General features: G+C 34.5%; 1 protein-coding gene across 6 annotated transcripts in view; it reads left to right on the plus strand.

The window, feature by feature from the left end:
* Nucleotides 1-26352, plus strand: part of LOC138703672 (protein arginine N-methyltransferase 7-like) — a 49020-nt gene that overhangs the window by 16446 nt on the left and 6222 nt on the right. For 5 of the 6 annotated variants that reach the window (XM_069831758.1, XM_069831764.1, XM_069831760.1 and 2 more), the window contains exons 5-9: nucleotides 762-1000; nucleotides 2337-2663; nucleotides 6767-7106; nucleotides 13893-14129; nucleotides 24603-24757. In XM_069831758.1, coding sequence (XP_069687859.1) covers nucleotides 762-1000; nucleotides 2337-2663; nucleotides 6767-7106; nucleotides 13893-14129; nucleotides 24603-24757 — 1298 coding nt within the window. The remainder of the gene's footprint in view (nucleotides 1-761; nucleotides 1001-2336; nucleotides 2664-6766; nucleotides 7107-13892; nucleotides 14130-24602; nucleotides 24758-26352) is intronic. The other variant, XM_069831759.1, reaches the window with a different exon arrangement.

Consider the following 26352-nt stretch of genomic DNA (forward strand, 5'->3'; position numbering starts at 1 on the left):
AAAAAGTCGATCTCGTTGGCGAGTTGGTATAGCGCTTGTCTTCTATGCCCAAGGTTGCGGGTTCGATCCCGGCCCAGGTCGATGACATTTAAGTGTGCTTAAATGCGACAGGCTCATGTCAGTAGATTTACTGGCATGTAAAAGAACTCCTGCGGGACAAAATTCTGGCACATCCGGCGACGCTGATATAACCTCTGCAGTTGCGAGCGTCGTTAAATAAAACATAACATTTTTTAACAAAAAATAATCCTGTATGTGTGACCTGTCATTTCTCAAAATTTATTGGTAAGATCCTGTTACACCCTGTATGTTATAAATTAACTGGTACTCAAATTACATATAATCAATTTTGCATTTATAAAAAGTCATATTTTATTCATATTTAAAACTCTATATCTAAATTCGAATCCATGTATTTTCTTCTGATATTCCATAAGTATTCCTGCGGAAATGATTGATGATGAAGATGATGTCGTCGACGAAGACAATACTACTGGTGCGACCGAAATCTCAGAGCCAGGGTACATTTTTGTTTAGAAATATACCACTAGACATTACATTATGAGTGAAGAGTGGACAAAAGACAACAAAGCACGAACCCACAATGGCTGTTTCTTTCAGCAGTTTTCCAAATGGTGTGAGCTGGAGTGCATAATTCTTATTTATGTTACTTATTTTGAAGTACCGTACTTTCATCTACATCTGATAATAAAGATCAGATAATTGACTGTATCATCTTCATAGAGCCATGCTCTTTTCAGAAAGATAGTATTGTGGTTCCATCATCAGCAACTGTCTATGTTCAAGTAGTTGGAAGTCAGTTAGCTCAGAACTGGAATAGATTGCAGCCCATTGCTGATATTGATAGAACTACTTTGCTGTTGGATACTCCAGAGAAGGTGCAACAATGTCCAGGAGCAGCAGCTGTTCATGATATTCAGCTCAGTCAGTTCCCGAAGGACCAGTTTAATACCATCATTCCTCCAACTCCTGTCTTCAGGTATAGCAAATACTTAACAGTGATAGTGTATGTAGTTTAATGAAAACTTGTCCGGTTTACAAGTAATTGTGTACGTAGTTTAATGAATACTTGTCTGGTTTACAAGTAATTGTGTATGTAGTTTAATGAATACTTGTCCGGTTTACAAGTAATTGTGTACGTAGTTTAATGAATACTTGTCTGGTTTACAAGTAATTGTGTACGTAGTTTAATGAATACTTGTCTGGTTTACAAGTAATTGTGTACGTAATTTAATGAATACTTGTCTGGTTTACAAGTAATTGTGTACATAGTTTAATGTATACTTGCCCGGTTTACAAGTAATTGTGTACGTAGTTTAATGAATACTTGTCTGGTTTACAAGTAATTGTGTACGTAATTTAATGAATACTTGTCTGGTTTACAAGTAATTATGTACGTAATTTAATGAATACTTGTCTGGTTTACAAGTAATTGTGTACATAGTTTAATGTATACTTGCCCGGTTAACAAGTAATTGTGTACGTAATTTAATGAATACTTGTCTGGTTTACAAGTAATTGTGTACGTAGTTTAATGAATACTTGTCTGGTTTACAAGTAATTGTGTACGTAGTTTAATGAATACTTGTCCGGTTTACAAGTAATTGTGTTCTGTACGTAGTTTAATGTATACTTGTCCGGTATACAAGTAATTGTGTACGTAGTTTAATGAATACTTGTCCGGTTTACAAGTAATTGTGTACGTAGTTTAATGAATACTTGTCTGGTTTACAAGTAATTGTGTACGCAGTTTAATGAATACTTGTCTGGTTTACAAGTAATTGTGTACGTAGTTTAATGAATACTTGTCTGGTTTACAAGTAATTGTGTTCTGTACGTACTTTAATGAATACTTGTCCGGTTTACAAGTAATTGTGTACGTAGTTTAATGTATACTTGCCCGGTTTACAAGTAATTGTGTATGTAGTTTAATGAATACTTGTCTGGTTTACAAGTAATTGTGTACGTAGTTTAATGAATACTTGTCTGGTTTACAAGTAATTGTGTACGTAGTTTAATGAATACTTGTCTGGTTTACAAGTAATTGTGTACGTAGTTTAATGAATACTTGTCCGGTTTACAAGTAATTGTGTACGTAGTTTAATGTATACTTGTCTGGTTTACAAGTAATTGTGTACGTAGTTTAATGAATACTTGTCCAGTTTACAAGTAATTGTGTACGTAGCTTAATGAATACTTGTCTGGTTTACAAGTACAGTAATTCAATTTTTTGACATTCCTGCAAAAAAAATTGTTCCTGGGACATGATACGATTTGAAACAATGCGCCTGAACTTTTGTAATTTTTGGTTACAGGTTTGATTGGTCTGGAAAAGTTCCACTTGCTCGAGAAAGATCAAATGCATTGAATCTTGTCTCGTCAGGTAATGGTGTGGCACAGGTAGTTTTCATGTGGTGGGACCTTGTAATGGATGTGCATGAAGAAATTATTCTCAGCTGTGCTCCAGTTTGGGCTCATCCTATGTCTGACAATGAAAAAATGCTCCCTTGGAGAGATCATTGGATGCAGGCTGTTTACTACCTACCAAGTGAGATACCTGTTACAAAAGGAGATAAATTGGTGTTAATTAGTCAACATGATGAGTACTCATTTTGGTTCCACATGTTCAGCAAAGATCACTGGTAATTATGTTTGATAGTCTGGTTTCTATTAACATTTTATTTATTTGTTACATTGTATGTTTGTTAACTACTTAAGATTCCATAGATTTATTGTTACGATTTTGCTTCGTATTAGTGCTTTACTTAATTTTATAAATTCTCTTTATATTATAGTTTATTGATTAATGCGATATTGATATTTATTAAAACGTAGAAAACAAAGGTTAAAATTAAGTGATTACTATAATTTAACAAAACATATAGCAAGTAATATAAAGTATGCACATTAAAACTAAATGATATGTCAATCTTCATTAAACTATGATATTCAGAGCCATAGTGGGCCAAGCGCCATATTTCAATTTAGAAATGCTAAAAATACTGAATGTATAAAATGGAGTTTGGTCACACAAAATCTTAATAACAACATTGAAAATAGGAGGGGCCTCAGTAGTTCAACAACAGATGCTGTTAATTGAACCCATACCTCTTATATTGTTCGTCTGGTTGGTTACTGTTGCTTCTAAATATAATCTGTTCTGAATTCTTGCTGGATGAGAAGTTCATTAAATATACAAGGTTGGAAATGAAATAACCTTCCGGATTAAAAGGGACGATAGGGTACACTTAAATGAATAGAAAATCTATATTACGTTTTGTGATTAAATGCACGGTTAATTAGAAAATTAAGTTGGAAGTTTCAGCAGTCTGGCAACATCGCCGCTAACAACAATTCTGGTAATATAGATGTAAGAGGTCAATGAACTCTTTCTTGCTAGGTGAGCTACTCTGACTACGATGTTGCAAACTGCTTGCATTGTGCAGTGGCTTTAAATGAGTGGATTTTAAGTTAAATTTACAATAATAATAATAATAATAATAATAATAATAATAATAATAATAATAATAATAATAATAATAATAATATCATAAACTCACTATTAACTATATTTACTATTCCTAAATGTTTTATTATTATTATTATTATTATTATTATTACTATTATTATTATTATTATTATTATTATTATTATTATTATTATTATTATTATTATTATTATTATTATTATTATTATTGCACGCATTGTGTTCTTCATACTTACTTACTTACTGGCTTTTAAGGAACCCGGAGGTTCATTGCCGCCCTCACATAAGCCTGCCATTGGTCCCTATCCTGAGCAAGATTAATCCATTCTCTATCATATCCCATCTCCTTCAAATCCATTTTAATATTATCTTCCCATCTACGTCTCGGCCTCCCTAAAGGTCTCTTTCGCTCGGGCCTTCCAACTAACACTCTATATGAATTTCTGGATTCGCCCATATGTGCTACATGCCCTGCCCATCTCAAACGTGTGGATTTAATGTTCCTAATTATGTTAGGTGAAGAATACAATGCGTGAAGTTTTGTGTTGTGTAACTTTCTCCATTCTCCTGTAACTTCATCCCTCTTAGCCCCAAATATTTTCCTAAGCACCTTATTCTCAAACTCCCTTAACCTATGTTCCTCTCTCAAAGTGAGAGTCCAAGTTTCACAACCATAAAGAACAACCGGTAATATAGCTGTTTCATAAATTCTAACTTTCAGATTTTCTGACAGCAGACTGGATGATAAAAGCTTCTCAACCGAATAACAACAGGCATTTCCCATATTTATTCTGTGTTTAATTTCCTCCCGAGTATCATTTATATTTGTTACTGTTGCTCCCAGGTATTTGAATTTTTCCACCTCTTCAAAAGATAAATTTCCAATTTTTATATTTCCATTTCGTACAATATTCTGATCACGAGACATAATCATATACTTTGTCTTTTCGGGATTTACTTCCAATCCTTTCTCTTTACTAGTTTCCAGTAAAATTCCCGTGTTTTCCCTAATCGTTTGTGGATTTTCTCTTAACATATTCATGTCATCCGTATAGACAAGCAACTGATGTAACCCATTCAATTCCAAACCCTCTCTGTTATCCTGGACTTTCCTAATGGCATACTCTAGAACAAAAGTTAAAAAGTAAAGGTGATAGTGCATCTCCTTGTATTCTTCACCTGACATAATTAAGAACATTAAATTTAGACGTTTGAGATGGCCAGGGCATGTAGCACGTATGGGCGAATCCAGAAATGCATATAGAGTGTTAGTTGGAAGGCCGCAGGGAAAAAGACCTTTGGCGAGGCCGAGACGTAGATAGGAAGATAATATTAAAATGGATTTGAGGAAGGTGGAATATGATGATAGAGACTGGATTAATCTTGCATAGGATAGGGACGAATGGCAGGCATATGTGAAGACAGCAATGAACCTCCAGGTTCCTTAAAAGCCAGTAACTAACTATTATTATTATTATTATTATTATTATTATTATTATTATTATTATTATTATTATTGTTATTCGTGTTGTATTGTGTAGTATAGTATAGTAGATATACAGACGTTCACAAGGAAGTCCATTGTATTGCTGATGGTGGGAGCAATCATAGGATTGATATCATAGCTATAAATAGGAATAAATAGACAGCCGAAATAATTGATCCTACTATCAGGTTTGAAATCTCAGCCACTCAACCATCTGAAGTGAACGAAGAGAAAAAGAAAATCTACAAGCCCACAATTCAGTACCTATCAGCGAAATACAACATTGAAAAAATCACAGTTACCGGTCTCTTCTTCGGAGCGAGAGGCACCATCCCGAAAGCCTTTGTAAAGTGAAGGGAAAAATTCAAGCTGACGAGCGATCTTCAAGATGCCATCGTCACCACCATTGTAAAATTTTCCGTAGCGATATTTCGTCAGCATCTTTATGGCGTACATTCAATTTAAATTACACTTGGTTCTATTTTTTTTATTATGTCTGAATCAATTTTGTCTGAAACCTGTTCATATAATTTTTCATTTTAAATTTTATTGTGAGCTATTCTGTGTCGCAGGGCAAACCCAAAATATTGGGTCAGACCATAAATAATAGTACTAAACTGTTATTAACAGAGTTGTTGAATTAAAAAATTGTTCATAGTACTTGTGAAAATAGATGTTATATTTGTATTTGATATGGGAATAACGGGTTACATCAGCTTCTTGTCTATGCGGATGACGTGAATATGTTAGGAGAAAATACACAAACGATTAGGGAAAACACGGAAATTTTACTTGAAGCAAGTAGAGCGATCGGTTTGGAAGTAAATGCCGAAAAGACAAAGTATATGATTATGTCTCGTGACCAGAATATTGTACGAAATGGAACTATAAAAGTTGGAGATTTATACTTCGAAGAGGTGGAAAAATTCAAATATCTTGGAGGAACAGTAACAAATATAAATGACACTCGGGAGGAAATTAAACGCAGAATAAATATGGGAAATGCGTGTTATTATTCGGTTGAGAAGCTCTTATCATCCAGTCTGCTGTCCAAAAATCTGAAAGTTAGAATTTATAAAACAGTTATATTACTGGTTGTTCTGTATGGTTGTGAAACTTGGACTCTCACTCTGAGAGAGGAACATAGGTTAAGGGTGTTTGAGAATAAGGTGCTTAGGAAAATATTTGGGGCTAAGCAGGATGAAGTTACAGGAGAATGGAGAAAGTTACGCAACACAGAACTGCACGCATTGTATTCTTCACCTGACATAATTAGGAACATTAAATCCAGACGTTTGAGATGGGCAGGGCATGTAGCACGTATGGGCGAATCCAGAAATGCATATAAAGTGTTAGTTGGGAGACCGGAGGGAAAAAGACCTTTAGGGAGGCCGAGACGTAGATGGGAGGATAATATTAAAATGGATTTGAGGGAGGTGGGGTATGATGATAGAGACTGGATTAATCTTGCACAGGATAGGGACTGCTGGCAGGCTTATGTGAGGGAGGCAATGAACCTTCGGGGTTCCTTAAAAGCCATTTGTAAGTAAGTATGGGAATGACGGATTTGAACTGGAATGCATCAAATTCAGACAAGATTGATGAGAAATAAATAAATATTCACAAATGGATTTTGCCTGGTTTTGATGATTTATCCTGTTCAGTGTTAAGAAATTGATATTGAGAATGGCCACATTGAAAGTATTGTTCCATTTTCAAAAGTCAACCTCTTGCGAGACTAATCTAATTTAGTGTGTTCTGTTTCATTTTAGCAGGGTGGAGGACTTAGATTATGACCGCCCCATATGTGAGTGTGGATTACACGTTGCATTTGGACGTACACGCATTGGTGCCATGAATGATTCAGACAGAAACTACAAATACGTGTCTGCTCTTCGTGAATATGTGACATCAGATAGCATATGTCTGTGCTTGAGTGATGGCTCACTATTAGGAGCCATGGCTGCTCGACTTGGTGCAAAGAAAGTGTACTATATAGATGGAAATACTCTAACTAGACACGTTGTTCGTGATTATATCAAGCACAACAATTTGGAAGACAGAATAGTGATTCTGAACAGTGTAAAGGATCTCAAGCCATTAACTGATAAGGTTATTATTTTTCACTGATTAACTTTACAACTTCTTTATTGTGTTAACTTAACTTTTTAGAAAATTACCTGGCTGGCTAGCTTCTACTGTACTCCAACCACGAGAAAGTCTCCTGGGAATGAAACGAAGTGGGGTGATGCTGTGAATGAATGTTGATGTCATAAGGTCACACACGTGGGTACTCGTATCTCTATTGGCTATCTCTCAAAGCACAAACCATAACACTGATATACACATTTTTATACTACCCTAGTTATAAAATTAGATCACTGTTAATCGCCTGGTCTTTTAATCCCTCCATACAGGAAATAACATATGCAGGAGAGCACATGATTTTTAAACTGACGTTATAACTCTAATATTATCTATCTACTTCACTCCAATAGATGACGCAATAGTAAGCACATTCCTTTCGCGGTTTATCTTCTGGTTGGAGAACAGTAAGTGTTGTCTTTCATTGTCCCAAGCATAGTGAAGATCTCACGGTATCTTATGGTTTCCTGTTGTGGTGAGTGTATTCATGATTATGTCGAAAAGGCTGTGTGTTTTGAAATCGAGTTGGGTGTTCAGGATGTGCTGGGAGTGTGTTTTTGTATGTTTGTAAATTTCATATTGCTTTGTTCTGTCAAGTTTCTGGTTTTTTGGCTGGATGTGTAGTATTTTCATGTCAGTGTCTATGTTGCTGTAGTTGTGGTTGGAGTTTGTAATGTGTTCTGCATAGGTTGAATTGTTGTGTAGTTTGGTTATCCTCCTGAGTCCTGAGAAATTTTTTGTTTTATTTTTAAAATTCATTATAATTCTACACTTCAAAAAAGGTCTCTGAAATGAGGAAAAATTCTGAAAAAAATTCTATAGGTAGGTTAGACACAAATGCAGGTATATTATACTACACTTCGGGTCTCTGCACATACATCTTATATCATATTATTTTCTTACCCTACAATATAAGGTTTACTGTGTACTTACTTCGAAAGCATGTTCTACGGTGCCTTGGCGTTGAGTTGCTGGTCCCCATTTTCATTTAAAAATAGTTCAAAAACGCATTGCAATGATTGAATCGATCTTCTTGTGTTTCTTGTAAGTCCCAAGAGATGTCAGGAGCTTGAAAAGCACAGAAAAGAAGTGATCGATGACGACTCCACTTCATGGCAAATTTGAAACTAAATGCATGTATGAAGTAAAGTATACTATACTCCACAACCCAGGAGGATATGGCTGTGATATGTACCTTGTAACGTGTTAGAAATGATCTTCCAGTCTGTCCAATATAGAAGTCGTTGCAACTGTTGCATGATAGTTTGTATACACCTGTTAAGTTGTATTTATTTGTGTGTCTTGTCTGTGTGTTAAGATATTTTTGTAGTGGGTTCTGTATGCAATGTTGTATTTTAGTTTCTTGAAAGATGATGCAATCTTGTATGTGTTCATGTTTTCATATGTAAGTATGATGTATTTGTTTTGTTCTTATGTTTGTGTTGTGTTTTCTTGTTTGCGTTTAGTCTTTCTTATGATGTTGTGTATTAGGTCGGGGTTGTATCCATTTTCCTGTGTTATGTATTTGATAGTGTGTATTTCTTCCTTATAGTCTTGTTGGCTCATAGGAATGTTGATGAGTCTGTGTATTATAGATCAGAATGCTGCGTTTTTATGTTGTGTGGTGTGATTGGAGGTGTTGTGTATGTGTGTTACCGTGGTAGTTGGTTTCCTGTATATTTTGAACTTATGTTTGTTGTCTGTTTCTGTTATTGTGATGTCTAAGAAATTTATGGATTTATTGTTTTCTGTTTCTAGTGAGTAGCGTAGTTTTGGATATATATTGTTTATGTGATAGTGATAGTGATAGATTTATTGATATTAGTTCACAAAAGTACAAAACTTAATAATTTAACAAAAAAAGATCTATATACGAAAGTACTTATACATAATAAATGTACAGTTTCCTAAACTAATTAATTTATCGCAAATCTCAGTAATTTATTGGTTCAAACTTGCACTTATGTCTGGTTTTAATGCATGTTTAAACCAATCGTAATAACCATTAAGACTTTAAACCTTATTTATCTGCTCCTTTTCACAATTTACTACCACTGGAACTCTCTGCCGCCTGAAGTCAAGGGCTGCCGAACATTGAATTCTTTCAAATCCAAGTTAGAAAATTATCTTATGACGAGTTGCCAAACTAACTTACTATTATGACAAGTGTTGTATTGCATGTTTCCACGTATTCACATTTTTTTTTATGTTCTAATGATATTCAACTTATTTTATATTTTTGTTTTCATATTTTCCGATAATGTTATATCTCTAATGTGATAAGTTGAGCTATATATAATCTTAATTTTCCTTATTGTGTGTACTTAGAAATATTGTATTCACTGTATACTTTGTACTGCACTATTTTATTACTACTATTATTATTATTATTATTATTATTATTATTATTATTATTATTATTATTATTATTATTATTATTATGAATAATTGTCTTTTTTTTGTATGCCTCATTTATTTTGACCTGCTGTTCACATATTATTATGCTTTTTTCTTTCTTTCTGTATGTTATATATTATGTCTGATTTCTTCTTATTTGTTGTTTATATTTTATTATCATTATTATTATTATTATTATTATTATCTTATTCAGTTTTGTGTGTAAAATTGTAGTGTAATTTGTAAATTTGTAGTGTTTTTGTAACACAGTCTTTACTCCTGGTTGAGTGTTAGAGAAGGCCGTATGGCCTTAACTCTGCCAGGTTAAATAAATCATTATTATTATTATTATTATTATTATTATTATTATTCTATTATTATAAATATTTTTAATACTTTTTTAATTTTAACTCTACAATAAACAAGTGTAAATCAATCTTTCCTGTTGCTCTATTTATCCAGTATTTATGTTTAATTTTTAGGTCTTATTTTACATTATAACTTATTATTTTAAATAGGTGAGCAGATGTCGACATACTGTAAGTCATGAGCCTGAAATAGCTGAATCAGTACATTCCATATGTAGGTTAATCTTACTCTTGCAATATTTTCTTGTCAGCAGAATCGTTTGCGTAACTTCTATGAAGACTACTGCATACTTGTTTAAACACAAACTTGACAAGTTGCTTACATAATCAACCTCAATTTAGTTTCATTATTGAATCGGATGCACTCATTTTCGATTCATTGCTATTATGATGACTAATAAATTTATTATAAATGCATTCTTATTGAATTTAAAATATAGTAGTTAACCAATTTATAAAGTCAAATTATCTTTTGAATCTTTACTAATTAATATAGCTATCGGGATACATTAATAACTTCATTAATTCTCTATTTTCAATTTTTTTTTTATTATTTTAAAACCATATTATTTATGTGTTTGTGTAGGTTTTCAATCTGTCTTTTGTTTTCTTTGTATAATATTAGGCCGGGTGCACACAGAATCAGACATGGCATGGCGCGACCCACAATACATGGCTCCGATATATACAATAAATTAATAAAGGAATCTGATATTTTTGTTGTAATATATTATATAAAATTAATTACTGAAATATTAATTATTTGAATATGTCTATTGGTATATCAATTGTAATGGTTGTGAACAGGGCCACCAACAGGATTTATGGGCCCCTGTGCAATATTGTGCTCAGGCCCCGTTGAAAAAAAAAGTTAAAAAATGACAAGTTACCAATTATTCTGACCATAATAATTATTTGCAAAATAAACAAAAGATAACCCCATACACAGATACGAATATAAAAATATACACTTTTGTTACAGTGAAAACTTTTAGCAAAACTTCATATTAGCACAATATATTATATTCATCACGCTTCTTTTTCAGTAGGGCCTACATAGTATGTTTCGTGACGAAACGTTCGTCTTTTCGTTGTCGTTTGCTTCGTTTCGTTTTCATAAAACATTATTCTTAAACAGCTGTTAATTTCAGACTTGCAGGCCACATCAACAAACAACTTTCCTTGACTTCATTCATACAAAATCATCAATTATATCATCAAACTTTAAAGACCTAGCAAGAATGCTCTCCAGACTAAGAAGGCCAAGGTTACTCAGTCTTTCTTGACACATTGTTACTCTGAATACATTTTTATTTCCTTCATTTTGTTTGAAGTTGGTGTGATATTGAGCGTTGCTAGTGGAGGTGCAGAAAATAAACCAATCTCAAGCTCGTCTGTGCAGGTTGTCAGAAATGAAGACAGTTCATGCTTAGAAGTGAATACTGATGGTTGTGGCTGTTTAGATAAAAATTCTGATAACAGTAGTATTGAATCAGAACAAGCAAACACAAGTAAAAATGATGTGTTAATATGTGCAAGTGAAACAAATTTACACACACCAGTTCCTAACTCTGAGTCATAGCAAGTAACATGCGACCTTGGAAAACTAAAAAGTGGCAGACAAATTGTAAGTGTCATTGAATGTGTTCTTCGAAAAAAACTACCCCCAACCTGCCTAATAACCATTTAAGTGACGGAACAAGAGCCTTTCCAGTATTATTTTCAAAAATCAAGAATGAAGAATGTGTTCCCAGAGACTGGCTAGTGTGGAGTGAAACAAATTAGTCACTGTACTATTTTCCCTGATTTCTTTCACTCCACACTAGCCAGTCTCTGGGAACACATTCTCCATTCTTGAGTTTTGAAAATACTGCAATACTGTTTTTGGAAAGGCTCTTGTTTTCGAACAACACATTCAATGACACAATTTGTCTGCTACTTTTTAGTTTTCCAAGGTCGCTCAATTTCACACCAGCATCAAACAAAGTTCTACTCCCTTTCTTAATATCTTCCAAATTTCCTGTCTCTCCTTGCGCTTCTCTGTTCCCGACTTGTGCTTCTACTTGTCCATTGTCCACTGGTAACACTAATAACAGAATTTACTAGGAAAACGACAACGAAAAGACGAAAGTTTCGTCACGAAACGTACTATGTAGGCCCTACTGAAAAGGAAACGTGATTCTGTGGCTTGGATTTTGGAGAGTTCACTAGCATATTGCGGTGGGCCGGCAGGGGTTGGTAGTTAAGAGGACAAGCCAATTGAACGTGTTCGTTACAAGCGATGGGAACATATTTCAGACAAATCCCGGAGCCCTCAAGTGTCGTGTCGATGATTGTTAACGTGGGAAACCGATATTCTATTATATAAAAGTTAAGTGAAACATTTACATAATGAAGTGGTAATTTGTATTAATTCTACTACTGTTCGTTAATATGTCAGATTCATGTAACAAATGTTCCTACAAAATTTTATAATACCGGTATGTATCTGTGAATAATTATTCATGATAATAAAAAGTAATCAGACTCACTTACTGCTCACGGACCCTTATGTACTTGCCCCCTTTGCCCCCCTTCTCGGCGACCCTGGTTGTGAGATGAGAGAGAAGAAGTATGCAAGAGAACTGAAAGTTTGCACAATAGCCAAATCGCGTTTTAAGCAAGATGAGAATAGAGAATATTATAACAGAGCATGAGGGAGAACAATACTATTCTAGTATTGTTCAATGAATAAAATTTTGCTCCAAAAATTTAATATTTGTTTTGACTCTATATTTATTACTACTATTATTATTATTATTATTATTATTATTATTATTATTATTATCATTATTATTATTATTAATCCCGAAAAGACAAAGTATATGATTATGTCTCGTGACGGGAGTATTGTACGAAATGGAAATATAAAAATTGGAAATTTATCTTTTGAAGAGGTGGAGAAGTTCAGATATCTTGGAGCAACAGTGACATATATAAATGATACTCGGGAGGAAGTTAAACACAGAGTAAATATGGGAAATGCGTGTTATTATTCGGTTAAGAAGTTTTTGTCATCCAGTCTGCTGTCAAAAAATCTGAAAGTTAGAATTTATAAAACAGTTATATTACCGGTTGTTCTTTATGGTTGTGAAACTTGGATTCTCACTTTGAGAGAGGAACAGAGGTTAAGGGTGTTTGAGAATAAGGTGCTTAGGAAAATATTTGGGGCTAAGAGGGATGAAGTTACAGGAGAATAGAGAAAGTTACACAACACAGAACTGCACGCATTGTATTTTTCACCTGACATAATTAGGAACATTAAATCCAGACGTTTGAGATGGACAGGACATGTAGTACTAGTTGGGAGGCCGGAGGGAAAAAGACCTTCAGGGAGGCCGAGACGTAGATGAGAAGATAATGTTAAAATGGATTTGAGGGAGGTGGGTTATGATGATAGAGACTGGATTAATCTTGCTCGGGATAGGGATCAATGGCAGGCTTGTGTGAGGGCGGCAATGAACCTGCAGGTTCCTTAAAAGTCAGTAATTAAATACTATTATTATTATTATTATTATTATTATTATTATTATTATTATTATTATTATTATTATTATTATTATTATTGCTGTTCTTATTGCCATTTTTTGAGGTCCCCTTATAACCTAGGGCCCCCAGTGGCCACCAGGTTCACTCATGCATTAAAATGACACTGCTTGAAACATTTCCAGATTCCATCATCTAGATCTGAAAGATGACCTGAACGTTTATACATTATTTCTGGATAGCTCAGACAATTGGAGACATAATAGGTTAGGCTACCCATCATGTCTTGGATGATGTTGGAATCTGCAAGCAGTTTTAAAATGTTGGTGATATTAAGTTGCATCACATAGTTGGAAAATCCAAATTCTTTTCGATACCATAATCACCATGAAGGTTAAAATGTCGTATTAAATTATACAAAGATTAATGTTTTTATGATTTCCTTTTGTTTTATGCATTATAGGTAACATTGGTGATTGGAGAACCTCATTTTGTTACCACATTACTGCCATGGCAAAATGTATATTTCTGGTATCTGAAAAATGAAGTGTCCCAGTACTTATCAACAACTGCAACAGTTCTGCCAATAGGCGCTTCAGTTTGGGCCATGGCTGTACAGTTCCATGACCTGTGGAAAATTAGAGCACCTTTGCATTCAGTGGAAGGATTCAAAGTGACAGATTTCGATAAGCTGATTGAGGTAGAGTACATATGTGAATCATTACTGTTTTTTGCACTTTACGAGGTCTGTCTAAAAAGTATCCGACCTTTAATTTTCCCGAGCAAAGTAGTGATTCTAAGGCGGCGCCACTGTGCATGGAGGAAGGCGGAACCGTAATGTGCATGCTTGAATTTTTTCACCGCATTCGCTTGTGCCAGTCACTGGCTGGTGGTCGCCAAGTAAGGTGCTGTTCTAAGTGTTTGTCGGATTTAGTTTTCTCGCAAGATGACTGAATGAATTGAGCAAAGATACTGCATCAAATTTTGTCAAAAGCTCGGTGATTCTCAAAGTCAAACAATTCGTAAGATTCAGCAGGTGTTTGGGGAAGATGCGATGGGTGTAACACAAATTAAGGAGTGGTTCAACCAATTCAAAGATGGCCGCACATCAGCGGAGAGTGAGCAGCGTTCTGGCAGGCCCCAAACTGCTCGGAGTGCAGCTGTTGTTGAGAGGGTGCGAAATTTGGTGATGGCAGATCGTCGTTTGACCGTGCGGGAGATTGCCGAAGAGGTTGGAGTGAGTAAAGATTCTGCACATGCAATTTTGCGTGATGATTTGAACATGAACCGAGTGGCTGCGAAATTCGTGCCCAAGTTGTTGTCCCCGGAACAAAAAGACCTCCATCGTGACGTTGCACAGGACCTTCTGGACACCGCCTACACTGATCCTGGGTTTCTGAACACCGTGATAACTGGAGATGAGTCATGGGTGTACGGGTACGACCCAGAAACAAAAAGACAGTCGTCGCAATGGAAGCATCCCGAGTCTCCAAGGCCGAAGAAAGCGTGGCAGGTGCGAAGCAAAATCAAGGTGATGCTGACTGTTTTCTTTGATGTCCGTGGAATTGTGCATCACGAATACGCACCGGAAGGACAAACGGTGACAAAGGAGTACTATCACGATGTTCTCTGGCGACTCCGTGATGCAGTTCGGCGCAAAAGACCAGACATGTGGACAGCGAATAACTGGCACTTGCATCACGACAACGACCTCGCACATTCATCCCAATTGATCCACACTTCCTTGGCCAAACATGGAATTACAACCGTTCGCCAACCTCCCTACGCTCCAGACTTGGCTCCTTGCAACTTCTGGTTGTTTCCAAAATTGAAGACACCACTGAAAGGATCCCGTTTTGAGAGTAGAGAAGAGATAATGCGGAACGCGACGACGGAGCTGAACACCATTCCAAAAGAAGACTTCCATAGGTGTCTCCGGCAGTGGAGGGATCGGTGGGCTAAGTGTGTGCAAGCACAAGGGGCCTACTTTGAAGGGGATTAGGGTCCCAACCCCGTCAGGTATTTGAAATATTTTTTCTGGCTAAAGGTCGGATACTTTTTAGACAGGCCTCGTAGTTCAGTAATTTAACTTATTTCTACAGATCTGTTATGTAATAACATTTTTCAAATTTTGCTTTAATGAATCATTTTTATCAGTCTTATCTTGTGAGATATGTTAAATGCTAAAAGTGTTTAGTCAAGTGTTAATGGCTCCTATCCATCAGTTACCAGCAACATTCTTAGAAGATATTGACAAGTTGATACGTAGTTCTGTTAAACAAATGCTTATGCTGCCATCTGATACACCTACTAGTATGTCATATGCAAGCAAAAACTACAGAGGTTTGGGACTAGTCAGAGCATCATGGGAAGCGTTCTTGCAACACTGCAACATCTGCATCACTTTAATACTAAATGAAAATCCTTATGTAAATAGTATGCGACCTTTGATGTCTGAACTTAATTCTTCCTGTCAACATCTAAGTCTCCCTTGTCCAGTTGAACTTCGTAAATCTGTGACTAGGAAATTAAGAAATACAGAATTCGAATCTTGGAAAGTAATGCCTGGAAGTGGCAGAGGTGTAGAATTGTACAGACAAGTACCTAAAGCCAATGCCTGGATTTTTAATAAGTCTGGACTATCTACATCTGAATGGGTAACCTGCCTTAAAATGAATGCCAATTTATCAGCAATTAGAGGAGTACCTGGTCGCTCTTTGGACAGATCCCGGTGCAGACATGGATGCCCGGAGACTGAAACCCTTGCCCAAGGTCAGTGTAACAGAGGTTTACTTCTCCGAAATGCCAGACATCATCATATTCGATCCTTAATTGCAACTGCTTTGAAAAAAAAAGTCTTGGACAGTAGAAGAGGAAGTCTTTTGCCTTCCTACTAATGGCTCCTCTAGATGTATTGACATCATAGCATATTCCCAGACTACCAAGAAAGGTTATATAATTGATCCTACCATAAGGATTGAAACGGGGAGTAGCCAGCCGGAAGATGTCAATCAAGAAAAGATCAACATTTATCTGCCAACAGTTGATTACTTCAAAGCAAAATACCAGCTTGAAAACATTGAGGTGATTGGTCTTCTTATTGGAGCTCGTGGTGTGATTCCCAAGTTCTTTGAACGCTTCAGGAAACTTTTGAACTACCACAGACACTTACTACTGACATCATAACTTCAGTTTCAAATTCTGAGTCATCATATTCACTCTGTTTAATTTCTTTTTCTTAACTTTATAATTCATATATGTTTATTTTAATTTTCTGTCAACAAATTTATGTAAACATTTAATATTTTAAAAATCATGTAGGAGAGTATACTGAGTCCTTCTGGGCTACCTCCAATGGGAGGCAGTTAACAATTTAAAAGTAAACTAGATATATTTACTTGAAAAATATCCAACTGTGTTCATTATCGTACATTTTTATACATTATCCATCAAAAATATATCTTATTTCTTACTTACGTCGTAGTTGTTTCCTTTTATAGTCATATACGAGGATTGTTCCGAAAGTAATGCCTCCTATTTTTCGTGTTGACCTGTAGCATCTGAGTCAGATGTTAGTGTTATTGTAGTAAAGGTTGAATCTTCATGCTAATGTCCTGTTAGTTTGGTTATCATGTGATAGATAGTGGCATCTGACATAGAGGTGCGTAAGAAACAGAGATGTGTTATTGAATTTCTCACTGCCGAACAAATTGCACCCATTGACATCCATAACATTTGTTGAAGGCATACAGAGACCATACAGTGGAGCAAGCACAGTAAGGCCGTAAATACTATTTCAATAGTGGCGAAAATGACAGTCTTCTGGGATAGTCAGGGTGTGATTCTTTTGGATGCCGAAAGTCTGAATTTCCAGAGTCAGGGCAGAGAAAAAAAAACCTTTAGCTTGCAACGTGATAAGGCCAGGCACCACACCAGTTTTGCGACCACTGAGCACGTTGCAGAATTTGACTGGACTGTCCTATCACATCCTCCAAATAGTCCGGACTTGGCGCTTTCAGACTTCCATCTCTTTGAGCCTATGAAAATTGGACTATGTGGACAGCAACATTTTCCAGACAAGGATACGAGGGCAGCTCTTGTTCATCGCTGGCAAAAATGCATAACGAATGTTGGTGACTATGTGAAAAAATAAAGTATTCTGTATGTAGCTGATACCTTGCTCTATTTAACTGTGTTATTATGCTTTGTGTATCTGTTTTAGTTTGCATGAAAATAAATAGGAGACATTACTTTTGGAATGACCCTCGTTTAATATTATATTTAGAGTAAACTTTTTTAGAATAAAGTACTAAATGTTTTGTAATTATTTTCATATAAATTTAGTCAAAATATCATATTTCTTTGTGTATAAGAGCTGCATCCCAAAAGTTAAAGCCGAATTCCTGGCAAAAACTAAGAAGAAGAAGAGTTTGTATCTTATTGAAATCACATAAATTGCTGAAAATGTTCACCTGCTTGAATACAGTTTTCACATGTCGTCAAGACATTTCAAAACGCAATATGAAGTTATTGTATGCTAATGGACTGCACAACTATCCATAGCATGAGTTTTTTCCTATTTTAAAGAATCCATTCACCACACTTCTCTCATTTCGAGTATGTATTTAGCACTTAATTTTCTTTCTTTAAAGCCCAAGCCTTTTGTGACAGTGAAACACATGCACCTACTATGAAATATTTTACACTGAAGCACTAACTGGACAAGAAGAGGTTATTCTACAAACAGTACAGAAACTTGGGCATTCTTTGTAGTCCAACACTTTAGTTTGCAGTTGATTTCCGAATTATTTACTTTAAAGAGAAGTTTAATACCATATTTTCTATATCTTGGACTGGAGAATTTGTAATTCTTCCCTTTCTTATCCATAAAGAGATGTTTCACTGAATTACTGCTATTATTATTATTGATAAATGGTCTTTTACTTCCTCTCAGAATTGTCCCAAAAAATAATTAACGTACTCGACTTTCCTCTATAATGTATACACAAGTATCAGAAAACCATAAAATAATGCCTTCTACATGAGCAGGTGAACATTTTGGTGTTGTGTATGTTTAAATAAAATATCCTAAAATTTGTAATCCCATCGAATGGGGTGATATCGGACATTAGTGACTTTTTGTGTTTCAATGTTGATAGCAGCAATGTTGGCATCTATAATGAACACCAATCAAAATACCCCTTATTTCTCGTGAAAAACAACAACTGAATAGACTACAGTGAGCTATAGTGGGCTTTATGTTGTCAAAAAACAGCTGGACACATTAAGAAGATTGATTGATTGATAGCAGCCTGCTGATTGATGCAAATTTATTACTGAATTATCTCTTTAATGTGAGAACATTTTTTTATTCTTTCGTGCCACAGAATATTTATTGTTGAGCAGCAAAACAAAATCATAAAAACCAATCATTTTTATTGTAAAAATACTTTCAAATGTGCACTCGCAACCATTGTTGATTAAGATCCAATTAATTTAACATCAGTTTCTGCTATTTCTTTGCAAAACATCACCATTCTTGCTTGTGTGAAGTGAGGTAATTTTATTGTATTTCGAGTCAGTTATTTAAATAACCAGCATACTAAATAACCCCATAGGCAAGGACATCAGACAGTTATTTATAAACGTTAGTGTCCGAAATCACGCTGACTGTGGGGTGACACCAGACTGTTTTTAAATTACTGTATTATGCTCATTTCTGAACACCAGCACATCATTTGTAGATGCACATTCTACCTAGAGATATACTTCGCACGAAAACATGACGACCTTCCCTCATCCCCTTCACCAGTTAACTGCAGGCATGCGCAAGGGATAAACCCTTAGCCGAGTTGCCAATTCTTGAAGTCATTGTGATCTGCGAACGTTTTTCAAACTGTGTTCCGTGAAACCGCGATTTTCAGCGAGACTATATTTTCTTTGTAAATATACCTTAATTTATTTACTAAAACAAAGTTGGTATAAAAATGAACAAACTTATTTTAAAAACAGTTTATATTTATATTTTCACTAACATGTTTTGCCTAAATAAACAAAGAAATGCAGAATTATATAATAAGTGTTAAATTCTCATGTTATTGAAGTTTCAGAATTTTATACTTAATTAAGGATGTTGCGCTGGTAAAATTTTCGGAAACTGTGATCATTGAATAGCAATTTATAGTATAAGAGAGTAAATTTAGATTTTATCCGCTTCACCTTGGGTGATAATTTCCACGAGTGCATAAAATCTGTTTACTCTAGTGTGCTATACAATATTTTATTCATTACTGGTATGTAAATTTAATTTTAAATTGTAGGGCTTTTCTTTGTAATGTGTTGTTGGCGAAGAAGTTCATATATATTCATTCTATTATTGTTAATATGTTGGATGTCATGTAGAGAGTGATTTAAAAACATTTAATTCACTGCTGTAAGTTAGAAAACTTTTAAGCACTGCTGTGAATAATGTCATTATTTAGGTTGCTAAGAACGGTGAAATAAAGACCAGTTTAGATACAAGTCATGGATAAATTTATTCCTTTTACATCATTTTTTCATAACACGAAAATCATATTAAAGCACAAAAGAATATATTTGTTTCTCTGCCAGTTTAGTTGCTGATTCGATGCAAATTTTCTGTAGGCCTAAGGAACGTTATAAGATAGGAAATGTGATTGAATTAATTAAGGGGGCATGTACACTTCTTATACCTTAAAATTCTGTTATGTAAAATGTAGGCCTAATATAAAATTTAAATTTCTACACCAACTATTGAAGTTCATTCAGGTAAAACAACCTGTATTAGTTTTTTTTAGTTATTTAACAACACTGTATCAATTATTAGGTTATTTAGTGTCGATGGGATTGGTGATAGCAAAATGATATTTGGCGAGATGAGGCCGAGGATTCGCTATAGATTACCTGACATTCGCCTTAATGTTGAGAAAAACCTCGGAAAAACCCAAATCAGATCAAAAAGCCAAAGCGGGAACTGAACCCACGTCTGAGTGCAACTTCGGATCGGCAGTCAACTCAGCCAACTGAGCTACGCCAGTGGCTCTGTACTAGTTCTGAAGTTATGATTTTTAATGTAAAGTGCGGCATTGGCTATAATAGCTGTTAAGTGGAAAACAGCATGAGCTTTTTTTCTTCTTCGCAACTATATTCCTTAAACATTTTCCTGGTAATTCCGAAAGTGCTGGATAGAATCGAATGAAATTTTTTCTGCATTCTTAAACATAATGTACAAATCAGGCCAGAATATTTCCGCAAGTTTATTTGCTGTTGGCGATATCTCTTTCGCGTACTGTTCACATACTGTTCGACGAAGTAAATCACGCATAAAATCGTCTATCTTACCGAATTCTGTTTTAGTTTATTTTCTCTTTAGTTGGTGAACCGTAATTCTTAATTTCTATTTGTTTTTTTTACCAACTCCGCCGGTTGCGTCCGATGTTAAGTGATTAAGATTTATACTTATCAAACTGCCTCAACTTTCGATTACTCTATGGATAGAATTTCTAACGTTAGACACAATTTTAACACTTTGTTTTCTTAGCTACGCTCCTCTGCATTCATTCATTCATTTATTTTATTCCATAGATCTTACATGAGCAATGAAGCTTTAAGATGTGGAACATGTCAACATTTTACAATATTACAATTACAATTTTTACAAATTTTTATAGTTTTACAATTTAGTAATTTTCTACAATTTTTACAATTTTGTACAATTTTTTACATTTTTTTTTACATTTTGGCGAGATGTAGTGAGATGAGATGAGGTCCGAGGATTCGCCAAAATATTACCCGGCATTTGCCTTTTCGGTGGGGAAACCTCGGAAAAACCCAACCAGGTAATCAAATCAAAGGGGTTGATGCCAAGGATTCGCCATAGACCATCCGGCTTCAGTCCCACGGCTCGGGAAAACCTCCGAAGAAACCAAAGTCCAAAGGGGGATCCAACCCAAGCCCGAACGCAGCTCCGGATCAGCAGCCCAGCAAGTCTGCCGACTGAGCTACATCGATGGCTCTACTAAAAGTATACAATACATTGCCAATCAGATTATTAAATTTACAAACGCAAACGATCATTCATAAGTTGAGCTATATTATAATACAAAACAATTTAATTAAATTTAAGGCATAAACAATTCAACCAGTTGTGATATACAGAAATTGATAATACATATCATGCAAACTACTTCAAATTACAAACACAAACAATTTATCAGTAGAGCTATATAGATTACTATTCAATTTAAAGCATATACAATTCATCGGCCAAAACTATACAAATATATACAATACAAAGTAGCATACTTTCATTAAGCTATACAAATTTGTGCAATTAATATCAAGTAGATTAATTCAATTTATAATCATAAACAATTCATCAGTTGAGCTATACATATTACCATTCAATTTACAGTAGGTCTATATACAATTCATCAGTAGAGCTACACAGACTAGTAATCATTTTAAGAACATATACAATTTATCAGCCAAACTATACAAACATATACAATCAAATTAGTTCAATTTACAAACTTATTTTCGTTAAGCTATACAATTCATATGAAGTAGATTAATTTAATTTATAAGCTTAAACAATTCATCAGTTGACCTATACAGTATACTATTCAATTTACAGTACATACAATTCATCAGTTATGCTAAACAAAAAATACAATACATAGTAAACAGATTAAGTCAATATAAAAACATATTTTAGTTGAGCTATATAAAATTGTACATGTCATTTAAGTAGAATAATTCAATTCACAAGCATAAACAATTCATCAATTGTGTAGAAGGTATGAGTATGTAGAAATTTGGTTAATTCTTTTCTGAACCTTTTCTCGTTGTTCTTCAAGTCTTTAAGATAATTAGGCAGTGCATTGAAGACTGTTATACATGAATAGCGAACTCCTTTTTTAAAACAGCTTAGACTAACAGAGGGTAGATGAAGATCTGATTTATGTCTTGTATTAAAATGATGAATGTATTGATTAGTACTGAATTTATCTTGGTTCTTAATATACAGCATCATTAGGGAAAGAATGTATTCACAAGGTAAAGTCAAGATTTCTAAGTTTCGGAAAATATTTTTACATGAGGTCCTTTTATGCACACCGGCCATTATTCTTATAGCTTTCTTTTGTAAAACAAAAACGTGTTTAGCTTCAGACGAGTTACCCCAGAATATTAATCCATATTTCATTACAGAGTGAAAATATGCAAAGTATGACATTTTAAGTAAGTTTATATCACCAATAGTAGATAAGGATCTTAGTGCATAACAGGCAGAGCTCAATTTACGAGTAATACATTCTATATGCGTTTTCCAGTTCAAGTGATTATCCAATTCTAAACCAAGAAACTTTGTGCTTATAGATTCTTTGAAATGAGTTCCATTTAATCGAATACTGTAGGAAACCTGAGCACTATTGTGTGTACTAAATTTGACTGCACTGGTTTTATCAACATTAAGTGCTAGTTTATTTGCATGGAACCATTCATTCATTAGATTCAGCACTGTATTAGAAGTGTTTATAAAATGATCGTATTGTTTGCTTGAAATAATTACACTTGTATCATCTGCAAATAAAATTACATGGGATGAATTGTTTATGGTCAAGGCTAAATCATTAATATAAACTAGAAACAACAATGGACCTAAAATTGACCCCTGCAGAACACCATGTTTAATATTTCTAAATTCTGAATAAGTAACTTTATGACTATTTGGTACATTTATTTCTACTTTTTGTTTTCTATTTGATAAGTACGATGTAAACCAACCCAACATCTCATCTTTAATGCCATAAAACTTCAATTTTTTTACTAATATACTATGGTCTACACAATCAAATGCTTTAGCCAAGTCACAAAAAATCCCACCTACATGTAGTTTCGAATTTAATGAATTTAGTATTTCATCCACCAAACTAAAAGCAGCATTCTCTGTCGATTTTTGTTTTCTAAATCCAAACTGTTCTAAAACTAATATATTGTTGGACTCCAGGTAATGATATAATCTATTATACATAACTTTCTCAAACACTTTTGAAAATGTTGTTAATAATGATATGGGTCTGTAATTAGCAATAGTACATTTATCTCCCTTTTTGTATATTGGTTTTACTATTGAATATTTGAGTCTTTCTGGAAAAATACCACATTGCATTGACAAATTGCATAGATAGCTTAACGGAGGGGATAATATTTCAGAACAAGCTTTCAGAACTTTACTTGGAATTTCATCATATCCAGAGGAATATTTTGTTTTTAGTTGTTTTATCACATGCATGATTTCTGCTGCGGTAGTGGGAATAAATTTGAGACCTAAAAACTCAGTGTTAAATGCATCAGTTAGGTAACCAAGTGCAGCATCTTCTGCACAATCTTGAATGTTTAAGTTCTGAATAATATTTATATTTATATATTTTAGAAGAACTGCCTCAACTTTCGATTACTCTATGGATAGAATTTCTAACATTAGACACAATTTTAACACTTTGTTTTCTTAGCTACTCTCCTCTGCATATAAGATATTCTGTTTTCTTCAACGGTGTTATTTGTTCTTGTTGTAATCTTCAAGTGAATCAGGAGATCTGACTGCGGATCATCTGCTTCAACACTCATTAATCATGATCGGAATAAATTAGACATATTGAAGCGCACAACGGTATAAAACAACACGTCGACAAATGTCTAAAAAGACATTGAGAATGGGTTAAACCCTATAGGTAGAAGCAATGACTTAAATTTGGCAATGCTGGGATCTATTGTATTTCTGCCATGCGGCTAGGGGTTGAGTAGAGGATGGGTGTTTATGAGGGATTACCAATTCCAAGAAGAGAGGCCGTCATGTTTTCGAGGCAAGTATACATAATAATGTAATGAATGATCACAAAAAACTGCAAATTATCAATCATTACGCAAATGGTATCTTAAAATATAAAAACCTGTCTGATAACACCCCATTTGACGGTATCTTATATGAATATACATTAAAGTTGTGATAATCAAAGGAAAAAGTCATGTACTAATTTGTGGGAATCTTTGTCTTTCAGTTTTAGTCCAGATTTATCAAATAATTAAAATTCTCTTTTCACTTAGTATATTTTGATGTCTTTGGAGTTTTGTCTTTGTTTGCTGTGTCCAGAGTTCAAGTTCCATCTCAGACAGTGCAGTTGAAGCTCAACCCTTATGGGAATATCCATGTGAAGCCTTAAGTCAGCCTTTCTGCATTTTGGATTTTAACTTTACAACAAATATTGAAGATTCTGTTGAGACCAAAGGACAAGTCAGCTGTAAAGGGTACGTGGCTTTGCTTTTATCTAAAAATAAGAAAGAGAAAGAGGGAAGGGGACAGAAGTGTTCATTCTGAAGTACAATGACAAACAGAGTTCCAACATATATCATAAATGACTATTTTATGCTCGACCATGCCGAAATGTAGTAATTATACACGGTAGCAGCCCTTTAATGGACCTCATTAAAATACACCTATTCATTAAAGTTCAGGTATTCCACCAATCAGAAAATACCATTGTAGCAATATGAAAGCGCAAGTATCGATTATTCTATTCTATTCATTGAAACATCACGGAGGCTGGAAATCCAATACTGTCGCAGAACGTTATGTTGAAGAATCGATCCAAAATAAAATTGAAATCTCAAATACAATATTAAACTCAGTCGAAAAAAACAACACACAAATTAACATCAATTCACCGTCATCTTCCAGCCTTTCACAAAGCACATTCCCGCAAATTCATTTCACCAATTGCACAATAAATCAATATCAAGGTCAATGTGGACGTTTGTTTCTCGGAAAAAACCAATACTTTCGCGTCTGCGCACATCTCACAATTTACGAGGTATTGTACAAGATCAGTTCCGCTTCTCAGTCAGATAAGAATAACATGAATACTTATGAATAATTTCAAGTTAGAAATATGGTCGAGCATAAAAAGTCGTATGAAACTTGACTATAATGGTAATTAAGATGCTCATATAAAAATTATGAAACTTGCTTGCACTTGTTTCATAAACATACTCGCGTCCTAATTACTACCATTATAGGCTCATTGCATAATGTACTATTAAATTATTACAAAAAATTATGTAACACTCTTTATTATGTGTAGAATTTGACTTTATTTTTATTTTGGCATGTGCAATGACCTAATCATATTAAAAGAAATAATATTTCATACAAATTGTGACATATAACTTAATAGATGCAATTTTTTTATGGAATCTGCGAAAGAAGTAATTGGTTACAATTAGGGATCACATTTTAGGTACTAGAAGATAATATTCCAATTAGCTGTAGTTAAAAACGAGCAAGCAATACCCCCATTTTGATATAAATAATACTGCTGAGTTTGAAAGCAGTAGTCAATTGTAGCAAATGACATTCAACCTGTAATGCAGGTTGTCTGGAGGTTTCCTGGTTTGAAGTGTTGGGGAGAGGTGGGTTGTGACAGTTTTGAGTCACAGCTTCGAACTGTGACAGCTCTGGAAAAATCGCTGTGATAATTATAGCGATTTTATCACAATGTGATTTTTGTGTTCAGATGATTCTTGGTGAATATAAATGTTTGAGCTGACAGATGTTTATGTTTATCGCTATTCTGTGAATTGATATACTGGTTCCATGCCTTATATCAACAATAATTAGCAAAGCAAATATAAACATGCTCTCAACAGTGTTGTGGCAATGTGTGAGCATGTATATTCGCCCAAGAATGTCTACGAATGGTTCAGAATATAGCAAGTGTATTGTAGCTTGAATGTCAAAGTGTTGCCGACAAATTTTTTAGCGGGACAAAAATTAATTAGATCCCAGTTACGACATTCTCCAAGTTAATCTTCCGATCTGCAGTTGTCTGGATTCCGGAGCTGTC

This window comes from Periplaneta americana, chromosome 7, assembly GCF_040183065.1.
Source record: "Periplaneta americana isolate PAMFEO1 chromosome 7, P.americana_PAMFEO1_priV1, whole genome shotgun sequence".
Classification (NCBI taxonomy): Eukaryota; Metazoa; Arthropoda; class Insecta; order Blattodea; family Blattidae; genus Periplaneta; species Periplaneta americana.